A 23,904-nucleotide genomic window follows, 5' to 3' on the forward strand; every position below is an offset into this window, starting at 1 on the left:
CTGTGTGACTGGCACTATTAATGGGAATGAGAAGGGACTTTGATGATTATAAAACATGGTAAGTCACCTCTGAGCTGTGTGCGGAGGGGCTAATTATGGAACATGGTAAGTCACCTCTGAGTCGTGAGGAGGGGCTAATATGGAGCATCGATATTGCGACACTGGTTGATAATTGAGTCCTCTGAGCTGTGTACGGAGTGACGGTGCTTGGAATTCACGGGTCTCCCATGGGTTGTGTTGCCGAGGCGTGGAGGTATTCCGCTGTCAAAGTACAAGCATTGCATTGCATTACATTGCATTCATAGCTCATATTGCATTGCTTGATTATCCTTCGTGGTTGATTATGATTTGGATATTGTGTTGGTCATATTTTTGGACTGTATTTGATATGGGCTACGTGCTGATTTGACTTGATAAGACTTGGTTTTCGGTATACTTGGATATTTGTTTCACTTGGGGCTAGTTGTTACATCAAGGCTTGATTATGTGATTCGATTTCTTGGGAACATGATTTGTACTCTCTGGTTTGCTTGTTTTCTTTTACCTTATTGTCTTTATATATGTTAACTAGTCTTAGTCAGCCTATGATACTTACCAGTATTGTTGTTTGTACTGACTTGCACTTGCTGCATTCTCTTATGAGTGCAGAGTTCTAGATAGGATCAATCTCTGATTCTTGTGGCTGATTGCGGTGCCAGAATTGCTGTCGAGAGTCTTACAGGGTGAGTATGAGGACGTCCACCGCCTTGAAGATTCTTCGTTTATTTACGTCTTATTTGCTATTCCGAGACATATTCAGACTTTTGATGTATTATTGATAATTCCAGACTTATATATTCTAGTTAGATGCTTTTGTATGGTTAGACCAGACTCTGGGTGTATTTTCCTTACTTCTGCATATTTCTATATTATTATCGTCAGACTTACGTGATTTTGTCTCTTCCACTTATTTACCTATTTATTCATATTTTTATTATTGTTGGGTTGAGGGTTTGCCTACCGAGGTGGAAAAGGTAGGTGCCCGCGCGACTTAACTAAATTGCGTCGTGACACTAACACTCTAGCAGAACTAAGAGCTATCCCGCAGGGACTACAAATTGCTTTGAAAAACAATCTCACACCTTTGGAGATTGCAACAGACTCCACAGAGGTAATCACTATGCTTCAAAAAGGTCACCTTGCTTATAATCCTCTTATCTCTGAATGCAGATCACTAATAGAGGAGCTGGGACATCCGGCGGTTAGACATAACTACCGAGAACAAAACAAAGTAGCTGATCTTTTGGCAAAGCAACAGCTGTTTGGACGAGCTCACTTTTTAGCTTCTCCCCCTGTTTTTGTACATGATGTTTTTTGGGCAGATATCTTTAAAAATGCTTATGATCATTTTATTTCGGGTTGTAATCTTAACAATATTCCAAACTATGATTCTCTGAGTGGGGGCTTACAGGCCCTACTTGTTGAAACCTAATTTCTGACCTCCCATGATTTATTTTAATTACCCAGAGTCCTTGGATATCTAACGGGGTGAAATGTGTATTTTTTTTTACAAGTCAAATTGATTTTATAAATTATTTAAATCATATTTTTTACCATTTCATTTTGCGAAATAATTTCTATAATATTATAAATCATTTATAAATTAATTCACACATTTTTGTAATTAATATGAGGCATTTACCAGGTCTAATCAAGAAGATAATTTAAAAAAAAATATTTAATTAATTGAAAGTTCAAATTAGCAAGCATTTTACTCCGTTTAAATCAAGAAATCTGATTAATTAAATGAATTAGCTATTTTACCGCTCAAATCTTAATTCTGCATAATCAATTTGCATTTGTGCAGTTTCTAGAATGATCATAATTAATTATTTGCTTAAGTGTGGCTATATTTATAGGTCAATTCGATGGTTAAAGTCACTTGAGGCCATATGTGCAATTTAAGTCCTTTTGCATCTTAACCATATCCATTAGTTTGGTTAATTGGTTAATTAAGTTGTATTTGGTCGTTAATTGAAGGGTTAAAATTTGTTAATTGTCTTAGTTAGGGCCACTTGTTTAATTAAAGTACCTAAGTCATTTTATATATACGGATATACATGTGTATACATGTATATCCCGTATACGTGTGTGTATATAGGTCCCCCTCCTATCCTCTTTTTAAAATCGGCCAGCCCAGTCCATTAAAGGACTGACGCGGCCCATCCATAGTTATACACACAAAAACAAACCTCAGGGGTCTCATTTGTGAAAGTGGCTAAGGGTTCCAAAGGGAAACCCTAGCCTCCCTTTTGCCCCTCCCTCTCTCTTACGTCACTTGCCGAAATTAGAAATTTCAAGGGCCCACGTTGGCGTTTGTGGTCGTTGTATGGTCAAGAATGGCAAGAGCATTTATTGCTCTGCCATTCCTCACCTATTTCCAACAAAGAACCATCCCAAACATGGTATTACACTCCTTCTCTTTCGTTTTTTTTTTTTTTTTTTTTTTTTTTGTATTTTCTTGGTCAAACTAGTACAAGTCCTTAATGGATTTTGTCCTAAGGCGTTTTGAATCCTCGAATATCATTGGCACGATTAGAACCAAAAGGATCCGTTGGAGGTCGCCTAAATCTGACTGTTTATGCTTTTGTTTGCTTGAATCTTGACCATTGAATGTGATGTGAGGAAGCAATTCTGAGGAATTGGCATTTGTCCCAAATCGATTTCCAACTAGGGTTTGGGGATTTTTGGGGTTCTATATAAAGAACCCCCAATTCACACTTTTAACAGGACTGAATATCTGATATTCATACAAAAACAAAACTCGAAATACCAAGGGTCTTAGCAACTTTTCTTGAGACCTTTAATTTTTCAAGTTAAGTTTAAGTTTTAAAAGTTTAGTTTTTGTTTTCTAGGTGTGTGGCTGAGCAATTGAGTGGAGGAGCAAGGATCTCAAGTCCATTCTCGACCATTGGCTACGCCTAAGAAAGGTAAATCATCTTCCATTAAGTTATTTTCAGTAATTGTTTGAGTGTTCTTAACTGCTTATGTGATTTAGAGTAGTTTAGTTCATATGTGTAGTGTTTTAGCTGTATTATGCATAATTAGTCTTTGATTAGTCTTGTTTAGTTTAGTTCTGTATTTGTTAAATTTAGGCCAAACCCATCGATGACACGCATGGTCGTCACTTTTTCACTGGCACCTAAAGTGGCGCTTGCTCCATTTAGACAGCCAAGCCATTCTATTCCACTTAGACACTTTTTTGCAGTTATCGGAGCAAAACCAACACCGATGCGTCTCCTACGTGGATTAAGTGGCCAATTAAATTGTGCCCGGCTCATTTAAATTGTGCCAACTCAATTAAATTGTGCTAACTCATTTTAATTGTAAATTCACTAATTTGTAAATTCGTGGAGTTTTGACCATTAAAAATTGGGGCTTTTGGGGTCGGTTGGATGTGCAATGAGGTGGCGCCCCTTTGGTGTTGGTTTTGCTCCGATAATGCTTGATGCAAAAATTATGTCTAAGTGGAATAGGAATGACCCACCTGAAGTGTTTAAATGGAACAAGGGTCACTTTAGGTGCTCAAGTGAAAGAAGTGGACGATCACAGGTGTCTGTCTATGGGTTTGACCTTAAATTTATATGTAAGTTTTAGATCAACATTGTGCTTTAAGCTTACATGTATTTGGTTTTAATAATCACTTGTTAGTTTAAATTAGGTAGCCTGTTAAGCATGTTCCAGTGCACTAGCTTTTTGCATGATTAGTCTGCCCAAACTAAATCATTTGGGTTCTATTTTGATTTAGAATTACATAGTTCGGGTCTGAAACTATTTAGTTGTGCTATAAGGATCAATTTTGTCTCAGTTATGTCTTAAGTTAGCCTACAACTTGTTTAATCAAACCTTTACATGCCAAGTGCTGCTAACATGTTATTTTAAATCCATTTATTGCTCTATATGCTCAGTTTTGGATCATGTTAGTGAGTCTATGATTTTATATGTTCAAATATTGTGGCCTGGGCTCATATTTTGGTGTCTTAAATTGCTATGAGTCTGCTTTAGGTTAGCATGACTCTTGAAAGCTTATTAACTTGCTCTGCTCAGTTTTAACTCATTATAGTTGCTTATGACTTTGTTTAAAATGAAGTTAATATAATATTAACCTGTTGTTAGTATAGTCCATGGATCCTGTTTGCTTGAGAATGTTATGTAAAGTTTTGTTAGTTGGATCATAATTGCATATTGACTCATAACCTGTGAAAGCATGCTAATTTGAATACAAATGGCGTGGAGGATCTTGTTTAGTCTAGTCTAGTCTAGTGTGTGCATATCAATTAAATTGGTTTGTGTGGTCAAGTTTGCATGATAAATCACTTCCAAATTGGAGGCACATCTGATTAAAACCCTTCTTCTTATTTTTTGCCTAATATTAGTTTATTCATGTAAGATTGCATGTGAATATCATGATGCACCTAATTGAATGTCTCTATTTTATTAAGTGATTACTTCTGCATAGTATCATTTGCTGGTTTAAGCCTGTTTAAAGTTCATAAATACTTCCTTTAACCCTGTTTAACATTATCCTATCAGTGAAGTAACTGGTTCTGTGTTTGAAAGGCAGAAATGAAGCTTAAAGACTTTCACATAGAGACTATACCCCTTTTTGAAACTTGTTTGTTTGACTCTTAGGACAACTAATGTAACGTGATCCAAGTTTGAGAGTGCGTGTCCTTATCTTAGATGGCACTATGCTGCACTTACAAAAATTGCCTATTTATCTAATCAATCATCTATGGAAACATGTCTACTCTGTTTGCTTGTGATCATAGAGGGCTGTCATTGAGAATAAACCATTTAGTGTGCATGTCCATATGATAGAAGGGTTTAAACATCCTATCAGTCCTGCCTGTCTATATTCAGTTAAACTTATCAAATACTCATGCCTCTTAACTAATTGATTGTGTAATGTTTTCTTTGTGAACCTGTTGGTACCTATCTAACCATGACTATCAATCAACTTAAGTAAGTTAAGGTCTAGTGTGGCATATGTTCAATGTGGTGTTGAAAATAATGTAAAAGCAACTTGATAAGTGTTACACCTCGAAAAAAATTTCGTTAATACACAGTGGATAGACTAACGAAGGGCACGAAGTATACAATGTTTCGATAAGTAAGAAATAGCATTTGATGATCCTAATTGAGATTTCAAAGACATACGAGGTACGAGAAGAAAGTTTCCAAGAAAAGGCAAGGTATACGTTATGTATCGGAAAGGATTTACGAGTACCAAGTTAATGATGTTTTGGAGAAGAGTTATAACATCCCTTAGATTGTTAATAAGGTGCTAAACAAGTGTTAAGAAGGTTCCATAAGGATTGAAGATCAAACGAGTCGACGAGAACGAGTTCGGAAAAACTGGGCATTATACGGCCCAACATACTGGCCGTGTAAAATATACTAGCCGTATGTTAGGCCGTATATTCTGCCCAGATTGGCAGCCTCACTGGACCAAAAGTACGGCCAAACATACGGTCCATATAAATAATACGGACCATATGTTGGTCCGTGAAATCAAAGCGGGACAGATTGTGAATTATTAAAAAGGGGACCAAGTTCATTTCATTTCATTTCATCTTCACTCCCCTTCTCTCAAGAACTCTTTAGAACATTTCTCCACACCTCTCCTACAAGAATTCAAGAGATACTAATGATCAACTTCATCAAACCAAGGGAATCAAGTGTAAGAAACTCATTAAGGTTCATCCAAGACAAGACATCCAAGTGGAAGTGGAACTAGGGTTTTGCTCAAGTGAAGTGTTTCCACCCAAAGTCCTTTCCTACACCATCTAAGGTAAGTTTTATGGTCTTTCCGTGTTGTTTAAGGTAAAGAGAGGTCGAAAGACTCGGATTGTAGAAGGAGATAGGAAATGGGTCATGAATGTGAGAATAGTGATATTTTTGAGTAGTAGCTTGGATTAAGTCATGATTCTTGATATGTTGTGATTATGATTATGTTATAAATGGCGTTAAAAACATGGGATAGACATTGTATATGAAAGAATGTAATAGTATGTCATGACCATGATTATGGATGATTTGAAGTGGATTGAGAAATATGGATAATGTAGGTGAATAAAGACTATTGCTATGATGTTGTGAATGTTATTATAGATGCTTGGGAGTTGATATATGATATGGAGGAAGTTGTATAAACAAAGGAGATGCTGCCCAATTTTCTCTAGCTTTAGTCTAGTATGCAAAGCTATCGATTTTCTAATGATAGTGCAAACTCCATTGAAGGTAGAAACATGAGCATTGAAGGAGAACGTTCAAGCGATAGAATAGCTAAACGAAAAGGTATCTAAGGCTAACCCTTCTTTCAATAAGGCATGGTTCCTTGGCCATATATCTATTCTTTCATGAGCCTATGATGTCCTCCAAATGATTTTATCTTTAAAAACTACCAAAGCTCATGGTTCTCGTTATGTTTATGACTTTACTAAATTCCTTATACGATGAGTTATCCTCTAAGGATAGATGTAATAAAACAACGATAGTAATGATGTCAAAGATGCTTATGAGCTCTTATGTATATGTGTCTATGTATGACTATTAGGTAACATCGAGCTTATATGGCCGGGTATGATATGTATTGCGCGCGCACCACTGCAGTTGGGTACGGATAAACCTGAGCCTTGGTAGGGCCAGGTATGTATAATCACTGAGCCTTGCCATAGCCAGGTATGTGAAATACCGATCCTTCATGGTCGGGTATGCTATGTAAATGAATATGAAAATGAATATGGATAAATACGGATACGAATACGGACACGAATACAGATACGGATACGGGTATATGTACACAATCACGCATTAGAAATGGAATGTCTCTATGAAAAGCAAGTAAGTGTTATGACGATGGTTCTACTACCTCCCATGTTATGCTATTTCTTATGTTGTTTCTTATGCTTCTATAATGATATTGATTATGCTTTTCATACTCAGTACATTCTTCGTCGACGTCCTTTTTTGTTTGTGGACGCGCGCGCGCCCCGCAGTGGACGAGGAGACAACGATCCATAGCTTTATTACTCAGGGACTACATAGCGGAGCTACAGCTTTTGGTATCTATTCTTTTGTGTACATACTTATGGGCATGGCGGGGTCCTGTCCCGCCTATATGATGTGACATAGTCTTCTTACAGGCTCGTAGACACAGGGGCGGAGCCACATTGGCTCCAGGGGGTTCATCCGAACCCCCTCGGCGAAAAATTACAGTGTATTTTCAAAGTTAAAATTATTTTATTATGTATATATAGTAGATATTGAACCCCCTGACTTCTTCGTGTATTTACCTTTTAGAATTTTTGAACCCCCTAGATGAAAATCCTGGCTCTGCCACTGCGTAGACATGTGTATATGGTTAGATGTATTTAGCCTTGTCGGCTTATATTTTGTGTATCATTTTGATAGCCTTGTCGGCTTATGTACATGGATATGGGCATAGTTGTTGATGATGGTTTAAATGTATTGTTACCTAATGACATTAGTATGAATGATGGATAGAAAGTATGATTTAGCTATGTGGCTTATCTAGATGTAAAATGTGAATGTATGATAAGAGGTGCCCGGGTGGGTTAGCACCGAGTACCCGTCATGGCCCTCCGGTTGGGTCGTGACAATAAGAGTCCATGAATGCCACATGTTAAATCACTCTTTGAAGTTTTAAAATGAATTGAAATGTCTTAATCCTTAAAGTAGTGCACTTATGGTTTATTTGGCTTTTAACTCCTGTCTACATATATTTCATGCGTACTCTTTTGTCTTCCCCTTTTGGTGTTGTTTCCCTGCTTTGTTAATATAGTCTTTGGATGTCAAAAATGAATAAATGTGCTTCCCTTTGGATCTAATACTGATTTCTGTCTAGATATACAAGAAGTATATTGGATATATACAGTTCCGTATACCATTGGTGTATAAACACTTGTATGTCTAGTATAAGTATGGTATATCACTTATGTGGATTTGAAATTGTTGTTTTTATCTTATAAGTAGTATTGATTTGGCCTTTTTTTTTGTGGTTCATGACTATGTTGGGTTTTTTCTTTATTCATTGTGAGTTAGGATCTTTTCCTTTACCTAGGCTACATCTTCCATCATCCTATTTCCAATTAAGCTTGCGGTTATAATCTGGGCTGTCTGTTTTCTCTATGTATGCCAATTGCTTAAGGATATTTTTATGCATGCTTAGTATATACTTAATATATTTGTATAGTTTAGTTTATATTAGATGACTGAAAAGGTCATAGATATCTTCTAATCCTTGTTTTATTTTTGTGTCCCATGTGATTAAATGCCGAGGCCACTTGGCCACTTCCTTGCATTTGAAATCTGCTGGGCCTGAGGCCCAACCTTATTATTTTTTATCGAGTCTGATGGAATTGAAAGGGAAGCAAATATTTGCATTAGAAGGCCCAGTCATGAGTGAAAATGACTTGAACTGTTGAAGGCCCAACTATGGGTGAAAATAGCAACTGTGGGCTTAGGTAGGCCCACCAGCCTAAACTTTCTCCTTTATTTCCATTCTTGTATATATGTATTTGAAAAACAACTTGTATAGTATTCAAACCCTATGGATGCTAGAACTTAGGAAAATGATTAGTATTATTAGGATGACGCCTAAACACTTTTAAAACCACGCTTAATTTAACACTTCGCATGAAATCAACCTTTCCCAAAGTTTAAAACTGGTCCAAAAAGATGGAAACCCGAATAGTTTTGGGCCTTTAGCCCCCTTTAAATAGTCAAAAAATGTTTAGAATGTGTAAATTAAGTTTTGGGCCTCAAGCCCACTAATGGACCGCCTTTTCCAAAATAAAACTGATCAGATTTGGACTCTTTGGGCATCACTTCTATTTGGACTGAAATTGACTTCAAAAATGATTTAAACTTGTAAAATTTGAAATTTATCGGACTTGGGACACAAATCTAGAATTAAGAAATCAGATTTTCTATCAAAGTAACTTTGGCAAAACCTGTTTGGACTAGGACATTTTCAAAAAAGAACAAGCGTTTTGGGCCAAAAGCCCAACTTGAAGGGACAAAAACTAAAGGAGATTTACTTGGACTAAAATTGAGAATAAGATGGCTTTGGTGTGGATTAAGTTGACTTATTGAGCTTCAACAAATAAATAGGACTTAAATAAAAGCACTATCATTTTCCTATATATGTATATGTGTATATATATATATGTGTGTGTGTGTGTGTGTGTGTGTGTGTGTGTAAAAACAGAGATATATTCCATATTTTCTTATATTATATAATAAAACCCATAAGTACTAAACCCATTTTATTAGGATTAGAATAGTAGTGACTCTACTTGGGAGAAATGTCAGGTGTGTCCTAGTCCATAAATGAATGACCTTTTTTGCGAAAAATGAAACATTTACGCAGATAATACATTAATCACACATTGAAGCTCGTAGGTCAACCATATTCTACGAATCTTTAATACTAGGGTGTGTAAAACCTTCCCTAGGGGATCACTAGAACCCTTACCTCGAACTTTAGTACCAAAAAGATTTCTCTTTTGCTTGAAAAATCTTTTACCCGGTTTCCTAGTTTTCCTTTAATAAATTAGGTGGCGACTCTAAAAATACAAAAATTCAATTAGAGCACCAACAACCTCTTAGTAGCTTTTATGGACCCGCGTGAAAGTGAACCGTAACGCTACTCCTATGTAGTTTTTGTTAATATATATTCCCTCCATTTCAATTTATATGAACCCATTTGACTGGGCACGACATTTAAGAAAGAGTGAAGACTTTTGAAACTTGTGGTTCAAAATAAGTCTTGAATATTTGTGTGACTGTAAATCATTTCATAAAGTGAATTTGTTTTCAAATTGGGAAAGAGGTCATTCATTTTGACACTGACTAAAAAGGAAATAGGTTCACATAAATTGAAACAGAGGGGGTATATCAATTATCTGGTTCAGCAAAAAAAAAAAAAAGGCAGAGAAAAATTAATCTTGATCTCTTTTCTAGTCTCTTTTTATAGTAAAAATATTTTTGGTCTTTTAAAATTTATGTTTAGCTTTTTCTTATTTCATAATGGAGTAATTTCACTTTGTTGGACTAATTGATGAAACTTGGTATATTTATAATACAATCTGAATTGTAATATATTCTTGGCTTAAACCTTTCTAGTTTGCATTTCATAATGAGTGGGCATGATGGGTTTTATTTGATTATTATTTTATCTAAGTTATTTTATGTTAATTTTGAAATTCTAATGGACAAAGCTTAATATATAATAACTGATGAATAAAATAGTAAGCGAGTAATTTTTAGTAAACTATTATTCCAAGTCCGTAATCCTGCTTGCCTCAACTTTAATTTCCACTGAGGAATATAGGCAAGATTATTGATTTTTTTTTTTTAAAGTAATAATATTCTCACGAAGCATGTACTACCTTTATAATGATATTATCAAGTGAATTCAATGATCTCCGGCTCTTTGTAAATATAAATCTTCCCGGAAGTTGTTCGTTTTAATTTAAGTAATTTATAAACTTCTAGAACTCACCTTTCATTAATTTCACCTAGGCCTACAAGGTTTTAAAACAGGTCACTAGGATTTAAGGCTTGCTTGCTAATATTCCTAACATCTCTCCCGTGTTATCTTGATGTGAGATTTGTCAAGGGTGTTACACATATAAAGTGAAATTTCTTACTCTATTCTACACCTTTTATCAAAACATAGAAAGAGATGGCTGAGGAACTAGAAGAGGCTTAGTTGCAGAGAAGAAAACAATTGACTACAACCAAAGAAAATGGCTATGACGGGAAATAAAATAGGAATTAGGCCATTTTGTGCCATTTAGCTAGCTGGATGGCCATATCGTGTCATTTTTCCCTTTTCTTTATATGAGCTTAAAGAGTTACTTTAATCCTTTCAAGACACTCATCTACTTTGAAATCCTAACGTAAATTGGGCGATCAAGATGCACTTCAAGTTTACATGTATCTGGGGGGCCGAAAAGTGGGATCATAAGAGTCTGTTGTGATGAAGAAAAAGCAAAATATAACGGCCTCAACAGATGGTCCAAAAGGTTAAAGTGCCGATAATAAAGCCCACAAGTTAAGTACAGGCCATAACTAGAAGCCCAAAACAAAGCAAAGGCCATGGAATGGATTGATTCCAGGAGTTTGAGGACATGCGTTGAGTCAACCTCTCATTAGAACTAAAGGGTCATTTGGTACGCGGGATAAGGTCGAATATTTTAGGATTAATTGAAATTAACTTTATATTTTGTTCGGTAGAACAATATATGAAGTGCTTCATTATTTTCTACCACACAAAAATGTAACATTGGACACATGCTTTAAACATAAACATTATTCTTTATTTCCCTAAACACAACGAGAAAGGAGAGAGAAAATGAATTTAAAAAACTGCATCCTAATAAAAAAATGTGGCTCCTTTTATTTAAGGAAAAGGGGTCATATTTGCTCTTTTATTATTGAAATTAATATTGTTCTACGTTATACTATCGGTCCTTACTTTAATGTTATAAAAGTGGCTCAAAAAAATTGTCCTTTCTTTATTAACCCCATCTATTTCGGCCAAAATGGCATGCCAACTCAGCACCAATCATTTTTCTTCTTGATATATTCATCTGAATACCCTTGCATATGTACATTCGTCATTGTCATGATGAAAACGTAGATGAATCTTGCATATAGGTTCATCAAATCCACCTCAAGATCAAAGAAGACCAATATATGACGTGTGTCCAAAGATCCAATAGTAACATTATTTCCTTTAATATCAAGATTCTCAATATATGGTTGTTCAAAAGATGCAAAAAGAAAACTGCCAGAGAGAATTGTAATATTACATATAGAAATGCTAATTAGACAGACAGGAAATTACATCATATCCTTAAAAGGGATATCAGAGGTCATTACATAATCCCAAATATCACTTTAATTTAACTACTGGAAGTTGAGTACTTAATATGTAGTAATATTCATTTTAATTAAGAATTGTGGAAGATGATTAATTAAGTTCCAATACAAATTAAGGAACCAAATGCATCTAGGTATCCCTGTACTATTTGTAATCTCGAAATAACTTATTCCAAAATTGGTAACTAAACAAAAAATAAAACAGTACTAAATTTTTATCACAGGGCTACTTTCCTTATCCGTCGTACCAAACTAACCCTTAAAAGCATATATAGACCAATAATATAACACACAATATTAAACCTCGACAAGTACGATCCTTTCCGTTTATTTAATTGGCAGTTATATTTCTATGTATAATAAGTGCCAAGGAGGGACAAACACAACAGTCCCTCCTTGTACCCACTGCTTTTCAAATTGTACCCACAGTGTATATTTGTACCAAAAGCTATATAACTTGTACATTTTATTCAATTATTTTTATATCCCACGTAGACATATGTCATAATACTTAATATTTATTCCCTTCTCATGTATAGACATATGCACTTCAAATTTAATTCTCTGACATATTTATTTTCTCTGTGCACTTTTACTTGTTCACTTTTGACTTTTCGTGTTCTAACTGAATATTTATTCTCTTCTCATGTATAGACATATGCAGTTTAATTTTAATTTCTATATATAATAAGTGCCAAGGAGGGATGAACACAGCAGTCCCTCCTTGTACCCACTGCTTTTCAAATTGTACCCATAGTGTATATTTGTACCAAAAGTTGTATAACTTGTACATTATATTCAATTATTTTTATATCTCACGTAGACATATGTCATAATACTTAATATTTAAGAATAACTACATGACATAACAAACATATAATGGGTATTGACATTTAGTAGCTATAATTTAACTTAATTACTTCTCATAGCAAACATTTGTGTATTAATAACATTTAGTAACTATATATATATACACACACAAAATAAAATACTCATCACCCTATTCACTTCCAACCCATCCCTCCCATCTCTCTCCCCTCTCTTCTCCCCACTGCTCCGCCGCCGGCCACCACCGACCGCCGGAGCTCCGGCAAAATGCCGTGCCCAGCCCCTTCCCCTTTTCCCTTTCTTCTCCGGCCGTACCCTTTTTTCCTTTCTTCTCCGGCGCCAAAAAGGAAAAAAAAACTTAGATCTACGCCGGAAAAGCGCCAATAGCGATGGATCTGAGCATTGTTGGAAGCAAAAGGAAAAAAAGCTCAGATCTATTACGGATCTGAGCAGTGCAGCCGACGGTGGCTTCTCCGGAGAAGAAGAAAAAGACTCAGATCTACATCGGAAAAAAAACGTCGTCGTTGTATTCGCTGGAATTTTTTTCCGGTCAGATCTGGAAAAAATCTAGATTTTCGTTGTATTTGTTGTATATTTGCCGTGTATACAATGTTTTTCGCTTGTATTTGTTGTATACATACCAGAAAATATGACGTGTTTGTTAATTTTTTGGTGTATCTATGTTGTATACAATATTTTTTGCCTGTATTTGTTGTATACATACCAGAAAATATGGCATATTTGTTAATTTTTTGGTGTATGAATGTTTTATACAATATTTTTCGCTTGTATCTGTTGTATACATACCGAAAAATATGATGTATTTGTGTAATTATTGGTGTATATGTATTCAATTTTTACTCGTTGTATTCATGACTACAACAAGACAATTTATGAATACAGTGGAAAAAAAATTGTTGTATTCATGAATACAGCTAAAAAAAATTTGAATACACATGTGTGAGCTGGGCTGATTTGCTATAGAACGTAAATATTGAAACATTAGCTATGCAGCTTGATTAAATCCCAAATGTTTGCTGTTTATGTAAAATGCCCTAATATTTATTCCCTTCTCATGTATAGACATATGCACATCAAATTTAATTCTCCGACATATTTATTTCCTCCGTGCACTTTTACTTGTTCACTTTTGACTTTTCGTGTTCTAACTGAATATTTATTCTCTTCTCATGTATAAACATATGCAGTTCAATTTTAATTCTCCTACACAAATTTATTTCCTCCATGCACTTTTACTTGTTCACTTTTGGCTTTTTACATTCTTATAGAAAAAGTACCAAAAGCTATATAACTTGTACACTTTATTCAATTATTTTTATATCCCACGTAGACATATGTCATAATACTTAATATTTATTCCCTTCTCATGTATAGACGTATGCACTTCAAATTTAATTCTCCGATTTATTTATTTCCTCCGTGCACTTTTACTTGTTCACTTTTAACTTTTCATGTTTTAGCTAAATATTTATTCTCTTCTCATGTATAGACATATGCAGTTCAATTTTAATTCTCCTACACAAATTTATTTCTTCCATGCACTTTTACTTGTTCACTTTTGACTTTTTACATTCTTAACATATTTTTTTCCTCCGTGCACTTTTACTTGTTCACTTTTAACTTTTCATGTTCTAGCTGAATATTTATTCTCTTCTCATGTATAGACATATGCAGTTCAATTTTAATTCTCCTACACAAATTTATTTCCTCCATGCACTTTTACTTGTTCACTTTTGACTTTTTACATTTCTATCTATATTATTTTTCTATATATAATAAGCGGCTTGGTCCCCAAGCTTGTACCAACAGCTTCACGAATTGTGCCCACATTAAATTCTTGTACCATGAGCTATATAATTTGTACACTTTATCCAACTATTTTTATATGTCATGTAGACATGTGTCATAGTACTTAATATTTATTCCCTTCTCATGTATAGACGTATGCACTTTAAATTTAATTCTCCGACATATTTGTTTCCTCCGTGTACTTTTACTTTTTCACTTTTGACTTTTCATGTTTTAGCTGAATATTTATTCTCTTCTCATGTATAGACATATGCAGTTCAATTTTAATTCTCCTACACAAATTTATTTCCTCCATGCACTTTAATTTGTTCACTTTTGACTTTTCACATTCTTTGAGAATTAATAAATCCCACGTGGATATATGTCATAGTACTGAATATTTATTCTCTTCTCATATATACACGTTTCTATTTTAATTCTCCGACACATATTTATTTCTTCCGTGCACTTTTACTTGTTCATTTTGACTTTTCACGTTATTTAAGAATTAATAAATGAAATACTCCTTCCGTCCCATATTACTTGGCCACGTTACTATACTTGACTTTTCACGTTCTTTAAGAATTAATAAAAATGAAGTACTCCCTTCGTCCATATTAACGTAGACATGTGTCATAGTACTTAATATTTAATAAGCGGCTTGGGGGGGACGAACACGACTCATAAGTGGCTTGGGGGTACGAACACAGCTGCCCAAACTTGTACCAAAAGCTTAACAAATTATACACGCAATGAATGCTTGTACAATAAGCTATATAACTTGTACACTTTACCCAACTATTTTTTAATCCCACGTGGACATTTCTAATATGTCATAGTACTTAATATTTATTCCATAGACGTATGCATTTCAATTTTAATTCTCCGACACATTTATTTCCTCCGTGCACTTTTACTTGCTCACTCTTGACTTTTCGCGTTCTTGAAAAATATAATATGTGTGTCTCCAAATTTCTTGTTCATTTATAAAACCAAAATAAAATTAATCCTTTCTAATCAATATTCTTGAAAATAGTCTATTGGAGAGAGACTATGACAAATGTCTAAGTGGATAAAAAAGTAGTTGGTTAAAGTGTGCAATTTATATAACTTTTGGTACAAATTTGCATTGCTATTGTTCATCCTCTTTTCACGTTTAAAGTATTAAGAAAGAAGGAAAACTCTTTGTCAATACTTTACTTATCTTATTCTCTTTTGCATTCTCTGATTATTATTTCTTTATTTATAAAATGTATTAGTTTATATTTTTATTTTGGAATTAAAATTTGGTGATTTACTATTTCTAATATGTCATAATACTTAATATTTATTCCATAGACGTATGCACTTCAATTTTAATTATCCGACATATTTATTTCCTCATATTTTGTAATTAATTTAATAAAAATATTTCATTAGTTTTGCTTTTAAAAAAACCAATATATACAACAATGGTTCTTATGTTTGGATCTGAACAGTTAATTGATTGAGATGGATATCAACTTGTCAGTATACATATAAAAAATTAAACAATTTAAAAGAAAAAATCTAAAATCAAAATATTAATTTTCCCTCACCTTCTTACTAATTTTGTTTTTCACATTGATGAACAACTTTCATTGTCATGATTATAATAAATTTTTAAAAATTATTTACAAAATATAAACTTTAAAAACAGGCTAATTAAAGTGAATAAACATGATGCACGGGCATATATGGCTAGTAATGTGATAAACACCATAAACTAGATGCCGTACCACAGCCATAAATTATAAATAGCCACATAAGCAATTTTTGGTACTCTTTCAAAGGATAAATAAATCAATACTCCCTCCTAACAAAATTTATATGACACATTTTTTTTTTTTTAATTTGTCTATAAAAATGTTACCTTTCTATATACCTTGGTCGTTACACAAATTGTGCAAAGATACCTCCGACGTTACACAAATGGTGCAACTATATCCTTTCCGCTGCTGACAGATTTTTTTAAAAAAATCATTTAGCTTATTTTTTTTAATTAAAAAAATGCCACACTGCTTTAAAAAATAAGTCTACCAAGTGATAATTTTTTTCTGGTGAGTTGAATCTGATTCGTTTAAAAAAAAAAAATTCAAGAAAATTCCGTCACCAAAAAGGGTATATTTGTTGTACTATTTTTTCTAATGAGAGGTATATATGCTCTAAATCACAAAATTAAAGCATATATCTATTTAGAAATAATTTAATTTATGAGATAATTTACATACACACAAATATATGATATGAGACTTAATTTGGACTATAGATTTTAGAAGTCATTCTTGTATTCTTCGGTATATACTAAAAAATGTGATACCCCATGAATGGTGACCGAGTACTTATATCTGTTGTTAAGTTGTGACTTAAATGTTTTGCGGAATGAAGAGAGCGTTAGATTGCGGAATGAGAACTTGTGGTACAATGAGCAGCAGAGTTGTGACTACCACCGCCCCCGTGGTTCGAGTCACCCACTCCCCCTACTCTCGTCAGCTACGCCTCTCCATTCTGCCTTCAACAACACAACCTCATCCATTTCACCGACGGTTCTTCTCGCCCTACAATTACCGTCCGGTAACTGTAAAGGCTGGTTTAGATGTTATTGGAGATGGTGGCTCAATGTTTCAGGATGCTGGTGCTACTGCTTTGGTTATCGCTGGAGCTTACGCTCTTGTCTCCACTTTCGATTACTTATCCGAGCAGAAACTCATTGAACAGGTCATCTTATCTCTCTCTCTCTTACACACACATACACACACACACTTTTATCTTTATTATGGAGTTGATGCTCAAAATAACATCTCAACTGTACTGGTTTCTAACCCAACCAACTATCAGTTCTTTCTTCTTTTTACTACCTGATCTATCAGCATCTATGTATTAATTAAAACACACCTCGAAGTTGGTTAGACAAACTATCAGTTGTTTCTTCTTTTTCCTACCTGAACTATAAACTAGATTTGTCTTTTAATACATAGATGATGACAGTTCACGTAGAAAAAGGGAACAATTGATTCTCAGCTAAAAGAGTGATAATTCAGGTGTATTTTTTTATAATATGTATTAATGTAAACGGAAAAGGGCCAAATATACCCCTCGTTATACTTTGGATCTAAATATACCCCTGCCGTTATACTATTGTCTCAAATATACCCTTTTTCCGTTAAAGTTATCAACCTTGCACATTCTATCCTATGTGGCAGTGACATTTGATGAGGTGGATGCTGCGTGCCATTGCCACCTCCTCAACCCTTAACCCATTTTATTGCTCCCCTCTTCCACCACTAAAATTTCCACCCCTTCACCACCATTGCCACTCTAGAAAAAATTGCCCTTCCAATTCTCTCCATACATCGATGGACATATGATGTAAGTCTCTCTGTGTATCAGTGTTGTCAAAGGCACACTTAAAGCTCGCTTAAGCCTTGAAGCGAGGCTCAAAACAGGTTGAGCGCTTCGCCTCGCTTTATGTGCGCTTCAGTGTCATCATCAAGGCTCTAAGACATACTTTTCCTTGCCAGTGAGCCTTTCTTGAAGAGGTGACACTAGATAATTTATATTTCACTTCAGCGTAATGTTTTTACATTTTCTTTGTCCATATATTTGTTCATTCATGCTTGATATTATTAGTCTTGGTCTAAACATATATATATTTGTCTTTTTGCACCATTGCGCCTTTTTTGATTAAAGCCCGCGCTTTATTTGCGCCTTGCGCTTAAAGCCCCAGCTGACCTTAGAGCTTTTTTGCGCTTTTCGCTTTTGATAACACTGCTGTGTATTTGGTCCTTATTACTCTGATTGGTTCTCTTGTCTGTCAGTTCCTATTTTCCTCTTTCTCCAGCCGTAGGTTTCTCTATTTTGTTTGTCTACCCACACTATTTTCTTAAAATTCTCTCTTTCTCAATTGAGTCTCTCTATATTTGGTCTTTTCTGAGATTTGATTTGCGTTTGGAGGTAATTAGTTCTTTCCTCTGTTTAAAATTTTATATCTATTTGGTGTGATTGTCTTCTTCAATACCCAAGCACAGGAAAGCATGTGCCCTAAATCCTTTTTAAATTGCTAAGGAATGTAAGTTTGGGTTCTTCTTCTCTCAATGGCCTTTTTCTGTTCTTCTGTTCCTTCTATGTGTAATTGCTTTTAGAGATTTTAAAATATTAGTAATGGGTCGATGCATGTCGTTCGTGTAACTATATGATGTATGGAGAGAATTGGAAGGACAATTTTTTCTAGAGCTGTAATTATATGGCGGTAATGGTGGTGGAGGGGTGGAAATTTTATTGGTGGAAGAGGGAAGGAGTAAAATGGGTTAGGGGTTGATGAGGTGGCAATGCCACGTGGCATCCACCTCATCAAATGTCACTGCCACGTAGGATAGGATGTCCAAGGTGGACAACTTTAACGGAGGAAGGGTATATTTGAGCCAATAGTATAACAACAGGGGTATATTTGGACTCAAAGTATAACGAGGGGTATATTTGGCCCTTTTCCGTACTGTAAATATCGGTGTACAGAGACTTGTAAGCAACATAAATGGACAATCTGAATCGATTTTATGTGGTAGGCGTTTGACCAGATTTCAAATATTTTTTACTTTATTTGGAAATTATAAACGTTGGAGTTAAAGATGAAGTTGTGTTTGCTTATACTTTTTGCAAAGGAGAAAGTGCACTTTGTATGGAATTTATGAAGATTGAGTTGAAGAACAGGTTTATAGCACTTTTCTAAATTTGGAATCCAACCCCAAGTTGGATTTGGAAATTTTATAACCAAACACTGAAGTGAAAATTATTCCGGAAAAAAGTGAATAATTCTCGTGGCCAAACAGCTCCTTAGTCGGCTGTCTAGTGGTAGAGGACCTTAGATAAGCTGCTAGTATGTGTGATGAAAACTTTGTATTCCATCGAAATCAGTACTAGCTTAGATATTGCAAGAGACCTACTTTTCATGAAAACCTTATGCATTTGTTTCTCAACTAGAATTAGGATCTCGTAATAGCCCATTCAAACTTGTGGTGATTGATAAGTACTATTTATAAAGAGGAAATTGAAATTTGGGTATAAGCTGTTAATGCTGAGTTTCCTAGTATTTAATTCTTCAAAAATTGGGCTTAATTTAATTGTAATAACTTGGTCTCTATAGAAATTTAAAACCAGAACTGTCCAAGTTCTTTTACAGTGAAAGAGCTATACTGGTCTTTATACTACACTCCACTTTCTTATTTTTGATCATTCCTTTGTTATCTATTTTATTTAATACAATCATTGCGACAACTTTGCCTCGATTCCAAAAGAGTTGGGTCAGCTATATGAATCCTCTATATTGTTTGGACCCGTTTCATACCACTATGTTATTTGTTTATCTGATATTAATTAGAATTTCATTTAACATTTTTTAAAATGTTTCTTTCTAATGATTTCACTTGGAAACTTTCAGCAATTTAAGTTAAAAGTAAAAGATCAAAAATGTCTGTAATAATATGTTGAAAACGTCTAAAGGTTTCCGAGTGTGCCCACAATTTCTAGTGGCGATAGCTTACTGCCAAAAATTGCAGTACCTGATGACTTTCAGTATGAAGATTGGGTGAATGATATTTAACTTAAATGCCTTTCTGGAAATGTCTACAACTGATTCCAGAGCATTTAATAGAGGAAGGTGTGAAATTGCCTATCAAAAATAAAATAGAGAAAGGGGTGGAATATTTTAGGTATAAAGAAAAAGCTCACAGGAATTACAACATTCTATGAATACATAAGATCCTTTCTTTTGGGAGGGGGGAGGGAGAAAGAGAAAAGATAGAAGGATTGTGCTCCTGCTAGACGTCAACGCTAAAGGTTCTTATAACACATTATATTGGCAGTGTGATCTCTTGATTCTAGGGATATTTATTTTCCCCACCGTTCAGTGAAATAGAACTTAAGCAGAAAGCTGGTCCACATACTGTCTGGTCTATGTTCTACACTCCACTTTTTAATTTTTAGCCATTCTTATTAACTTTTCATTCTATTTAATACAACTCCAATAAAAATATATGAAGCCTCTATATCCATTCCACTCCATTTGGACCTGTTTCATTCCACTATGTTATGCGTTTATCTAATATTGATTAGAATTTCATTTAACACTTAAAATGTTTCTCTACTGATTTGACCAGAAAACTTTCAGCAAGCGAAGTTAAAATTAAAAGAATAAAATTTTCTGTAACAATATGTTGAAAACTTCTAAAGGTTTCCGAGTGTGCCCACAATTTCTAGTGGTGATAAATTTACTGCCAAAGATTGCAGTACCTGATGACTTCACTATGAATATTGGGTGAACGACATTTAACTTAAATGCCTTTCTGGAAATGTCTACAACTGATTCAAGAGCATTTAATAGAGATACGGGTGAGATACTTTAGATATAAAGCAAAAGCTCACAGGAATTACAACATTCTATGAATACTCAAGATCTTTTCTTTTGGGAGGGGGGAGGGAGAAAGATAAAAGATAGAAGGATTGTGGTTTTGTAAGACGTCAACATTAAAGGTTGTTATAACACATTATAATGCCAGTGTGATCTCTTTGATTTTCATTGTTTATCGGGATATTTATTTTCCCCCCCGTTCAGTGAAACAGAACTTAAGCAGAAAGCTGGTCCACATATTGTCTGGTCTATAATGGTCTTTGTTCTATACTCCCCTTTCTTATTTTTAGCCATTCCTATTACTATTTATTTTATTTAATACAACACCGATAACAATATATGAAGCTCTATATCCATTCCACTCCGTTTAGACCTGTTTCATTCCACTATGTTATTCGTTTATCTAATATTGATTAGAATTTCATTTAACACTAATTAAAATGTTTCTCTAATGATTTGACCAGGATACTTTCAGCAAGCGATGTTAAAATTAAAAGATTAAAATTTTCTGTAATAATATGTTGAAAACTTCTAAAGGTTTTCGAGTGTGCCCACAATTTCTAGTGGTGATAGCTTACTGCCAAATATTGCAGTGCCTAATTGCTTCAGTGTGAAGATTGGTTGAATGATATTTAACTTAAATGCCTTTCTGAAAATGTCTACAACTGATTCAGGAGCACTTAAAACTTAATAGAGAAAGGGGTGAGATTACCTATCAAAAATAGAGAAAGCGGTGAGATTCTGGTTTTTCGCTCTTCTGCTTTCCTTACAGTAAGAATATTTCAGATAAGAAGCAAAAGCTCACAGGAATTGTAAAATTTTATGAATACTTATGATCCTTTTTTTCGGGAGGGGGGAGGGAGAAAGAAAAAGGATAGAAGGATTGTGGTCATGTGAGATGTCAACATTAAAGGTTTTTCTAAGTTAACACATTAAAATAGCAGTGTAATCTCTTGATTTTCATTGTTTCTTGGGATATTTATTTTGCCCTCCATACATTGAAACAGAAATTAAGCAGAAAGCTGGTCCACATATTGTCTGGTCTGCTTTTTATGGCTTCCTGGCCAATTTTCAGGTATTATTATGTCTCTCATTGATGATTTCAAAGCCATCTTCGAATGTTCTCACTGATGATTTAGATCTTAGATTAGCGCATCAAGTTGGGCTCGGTACTTTGCTTCTGTAGTTCCACTTACAAACTGCTTGAGACTTGTGATTCATGGCCTTTCTTTGGCTACTGATGAGGGGCTTATAAAATCTGTTACTCGGGAAGGAAAGCCAGAGTAAGCTCGCTTTTCTGCCTCTTTCAACAGATACATGGTATTGATACCTCTCTTACATTTCAGCCTTTTCCTTGCAGAGAATTGCTTAGAGGGCCTCTATATTATGTTCTAGTGTTAATTTTGAGTGCAGTTCTCTTTTGGCGTGAGTCACCAGTTGGAATAATTTCGGTAGCGATGATGTGTGGTGGCGATGGTAAGAGCTGCAGCTCGGATCACTTAGTCTATATTTAGAACCTTTTATACTTCTTTTAATTTGTCCTATGTAGGAATTGCTGATATTGTTGGAAGAAGGTTTGGGTCCACAAAACTCCCTTATAATAAACAGAAAAGTTGGGCTGGTAGCCTCTCCATGTTTGCTCTTGGTTCCCTGGTATCCGTTGGGTAGGTTTTTGTCCTTTTGCTGTTTGCGTTTAGAGATTTTGTTGTAAAATTTATGCTGATGCTAGATTTTTTCATATGGTCAAAGGATGCTCTATTACTTCTCAGTCTTGGGATATTTTCACTTGGATTGGGTTTCGACTGTAGAAAGAGTAGCTGTGGTGTCACTTATAGCAACTATTGTGGAGTCTCTCCCTATTACTGGAACGGTGGACGATAATATTTCTGTTCCTTTGGTAAGCATGGTTGTAGCATCATTGGCTTATGGTTATTAGCTTAGAGTGTTCTCATCTTCCTGGCACTATGCTGTCATGTCATCCTTTTGTTGATAAAACTGCCATTGTATGGTGATGATTCCTGCTATATCTTCTTGTGGTGCTCTTATGTGTATTCTCAAGTGGTTCTTTGATGCCCAAACATGTCAACTGGTGAAGATAGCACAGCCTCATTTTGGATATTCGGAAGTCACAACTCGTCGTGTCTCCATGTGAACCCCCTCCCCCTCTTTTTCCCTCATTGATACTGGGCAGTGGTCATTTAATGGATCAATCAACTACCACTCTGTCATCTATGAATGGTTGGCATAGAAGTTCTTATTTGTAGGCAATGATTCATATTTCATTCAAGCATTTATTGTTTATTGTACTATCACCACCAACTTTTATGTTGGAATAAGATCTGGAAAGACATTGGCAATGAAGATGTTTACAGTAGGCCTTACCTTTTGTAGCTTGATTAACACGTGGCGTATCTACCGAACTATAGCTTGTGTGGTGTCGAGGTCTGTTTCGTCGTGCCCTTTTCCTCTGGAAAATTGTGTTTTAAAGTTAAAGCCGTTCCACAGTACAAAATCACACAGGTTTCACTTTTATGTCATTGCATTCACATGCTGAATGATGCGCATTGATCCATTGAAAGAGTGTTGCAAAGAGAAAATGGGTCCAAAAGTATGAAAAAAAAAAAAAAAAAAAAAAAAAAAAAAAACTAGCTATGAGAAGTAGTCAAGGTTGGAATTCCTTAGATAAGCTCATAAGCCTTCTTCAGAGAGAGTTTACAACTTATTAACAGCTGGAAAAGAGGAGAGGAAGCGGACGTGGGACATGCTCTGCTGATCTCACCCTGTAGCTACCTCATAGGGACCAAACTCAACTCTATAGAGTCACAAAAAGATTAGTGATATATAAGTGCACTAAGTCCCTAGCAATGAACCAATGCCGAAACTCAAACTAG

At 34.8% G+C, this 23,904-nt stretch overlaps 1 protein-coding gene across 3 annotated transcripts; it reads left to right on the forward strand.

Annotated features, from left to right (window-relative positions):
- Positions 1-16,967: 16,967 nt before the first annotated feature.
- On the forward strand, positions 16,968-23,276 carry LOC132051522 (probable phytol kinase 1, chloroplastic). 3 transcript variants are annotated; one of them, XM_059442658.1, is made up of 6 exons: positions 16,968-17,328; positions 22,021-22,088; positions 22,165-22,296; positions 22,374-22,489; positions 22,563-22,677; positions 22,783-23,276. In XM_059442658.1, the coding sequence occupies exons 1-6, from the start codon at positions 16,981-16,983 to the stop codon at positions 22,892-22,894; spliced, it is 891 nt and encodes a 296-aa protein (XP_059298641.1). In that variant the 5' UTR covers positions 16,968-16,980; the 3' UTR covers positions 22,895-23,276. The 3 variants fall into 3 exon arrangements, with proteins under 3 accessions (XP_059298641.1, XP_059298639.1, XP_059298640.1); XM_059442656.1 differs by having other exon boundaries at positions 16,972-17,328; positions 22,763-23,276; XM_059442657.1 differs by lacking the exon at positions 22,021-22,088 and having other exon boundaries at positions 16,972-17,328; positions 22,160-22,296; positions 22,763-23,276.
- Positions 23,277-23,904: the final 628 nt, after the last annotated feature.

Source organism: Lycium ferocissimum, chromosome 4 (assembly GCF_029784015.1).
Source record: "Lycium ferocissimum isolate CSIRO_LF1 chromosome 4, AGI_CSIRO_Lferr_CH_V1, whole genome shotgun sequence".
NCBI classification, from domain to species: Eukaryota; Viridiplantae; Streptophyta; class Magnoliopsida; order Solanales; family Solanaceae; genus Lycium; species Lycium ferocissimum.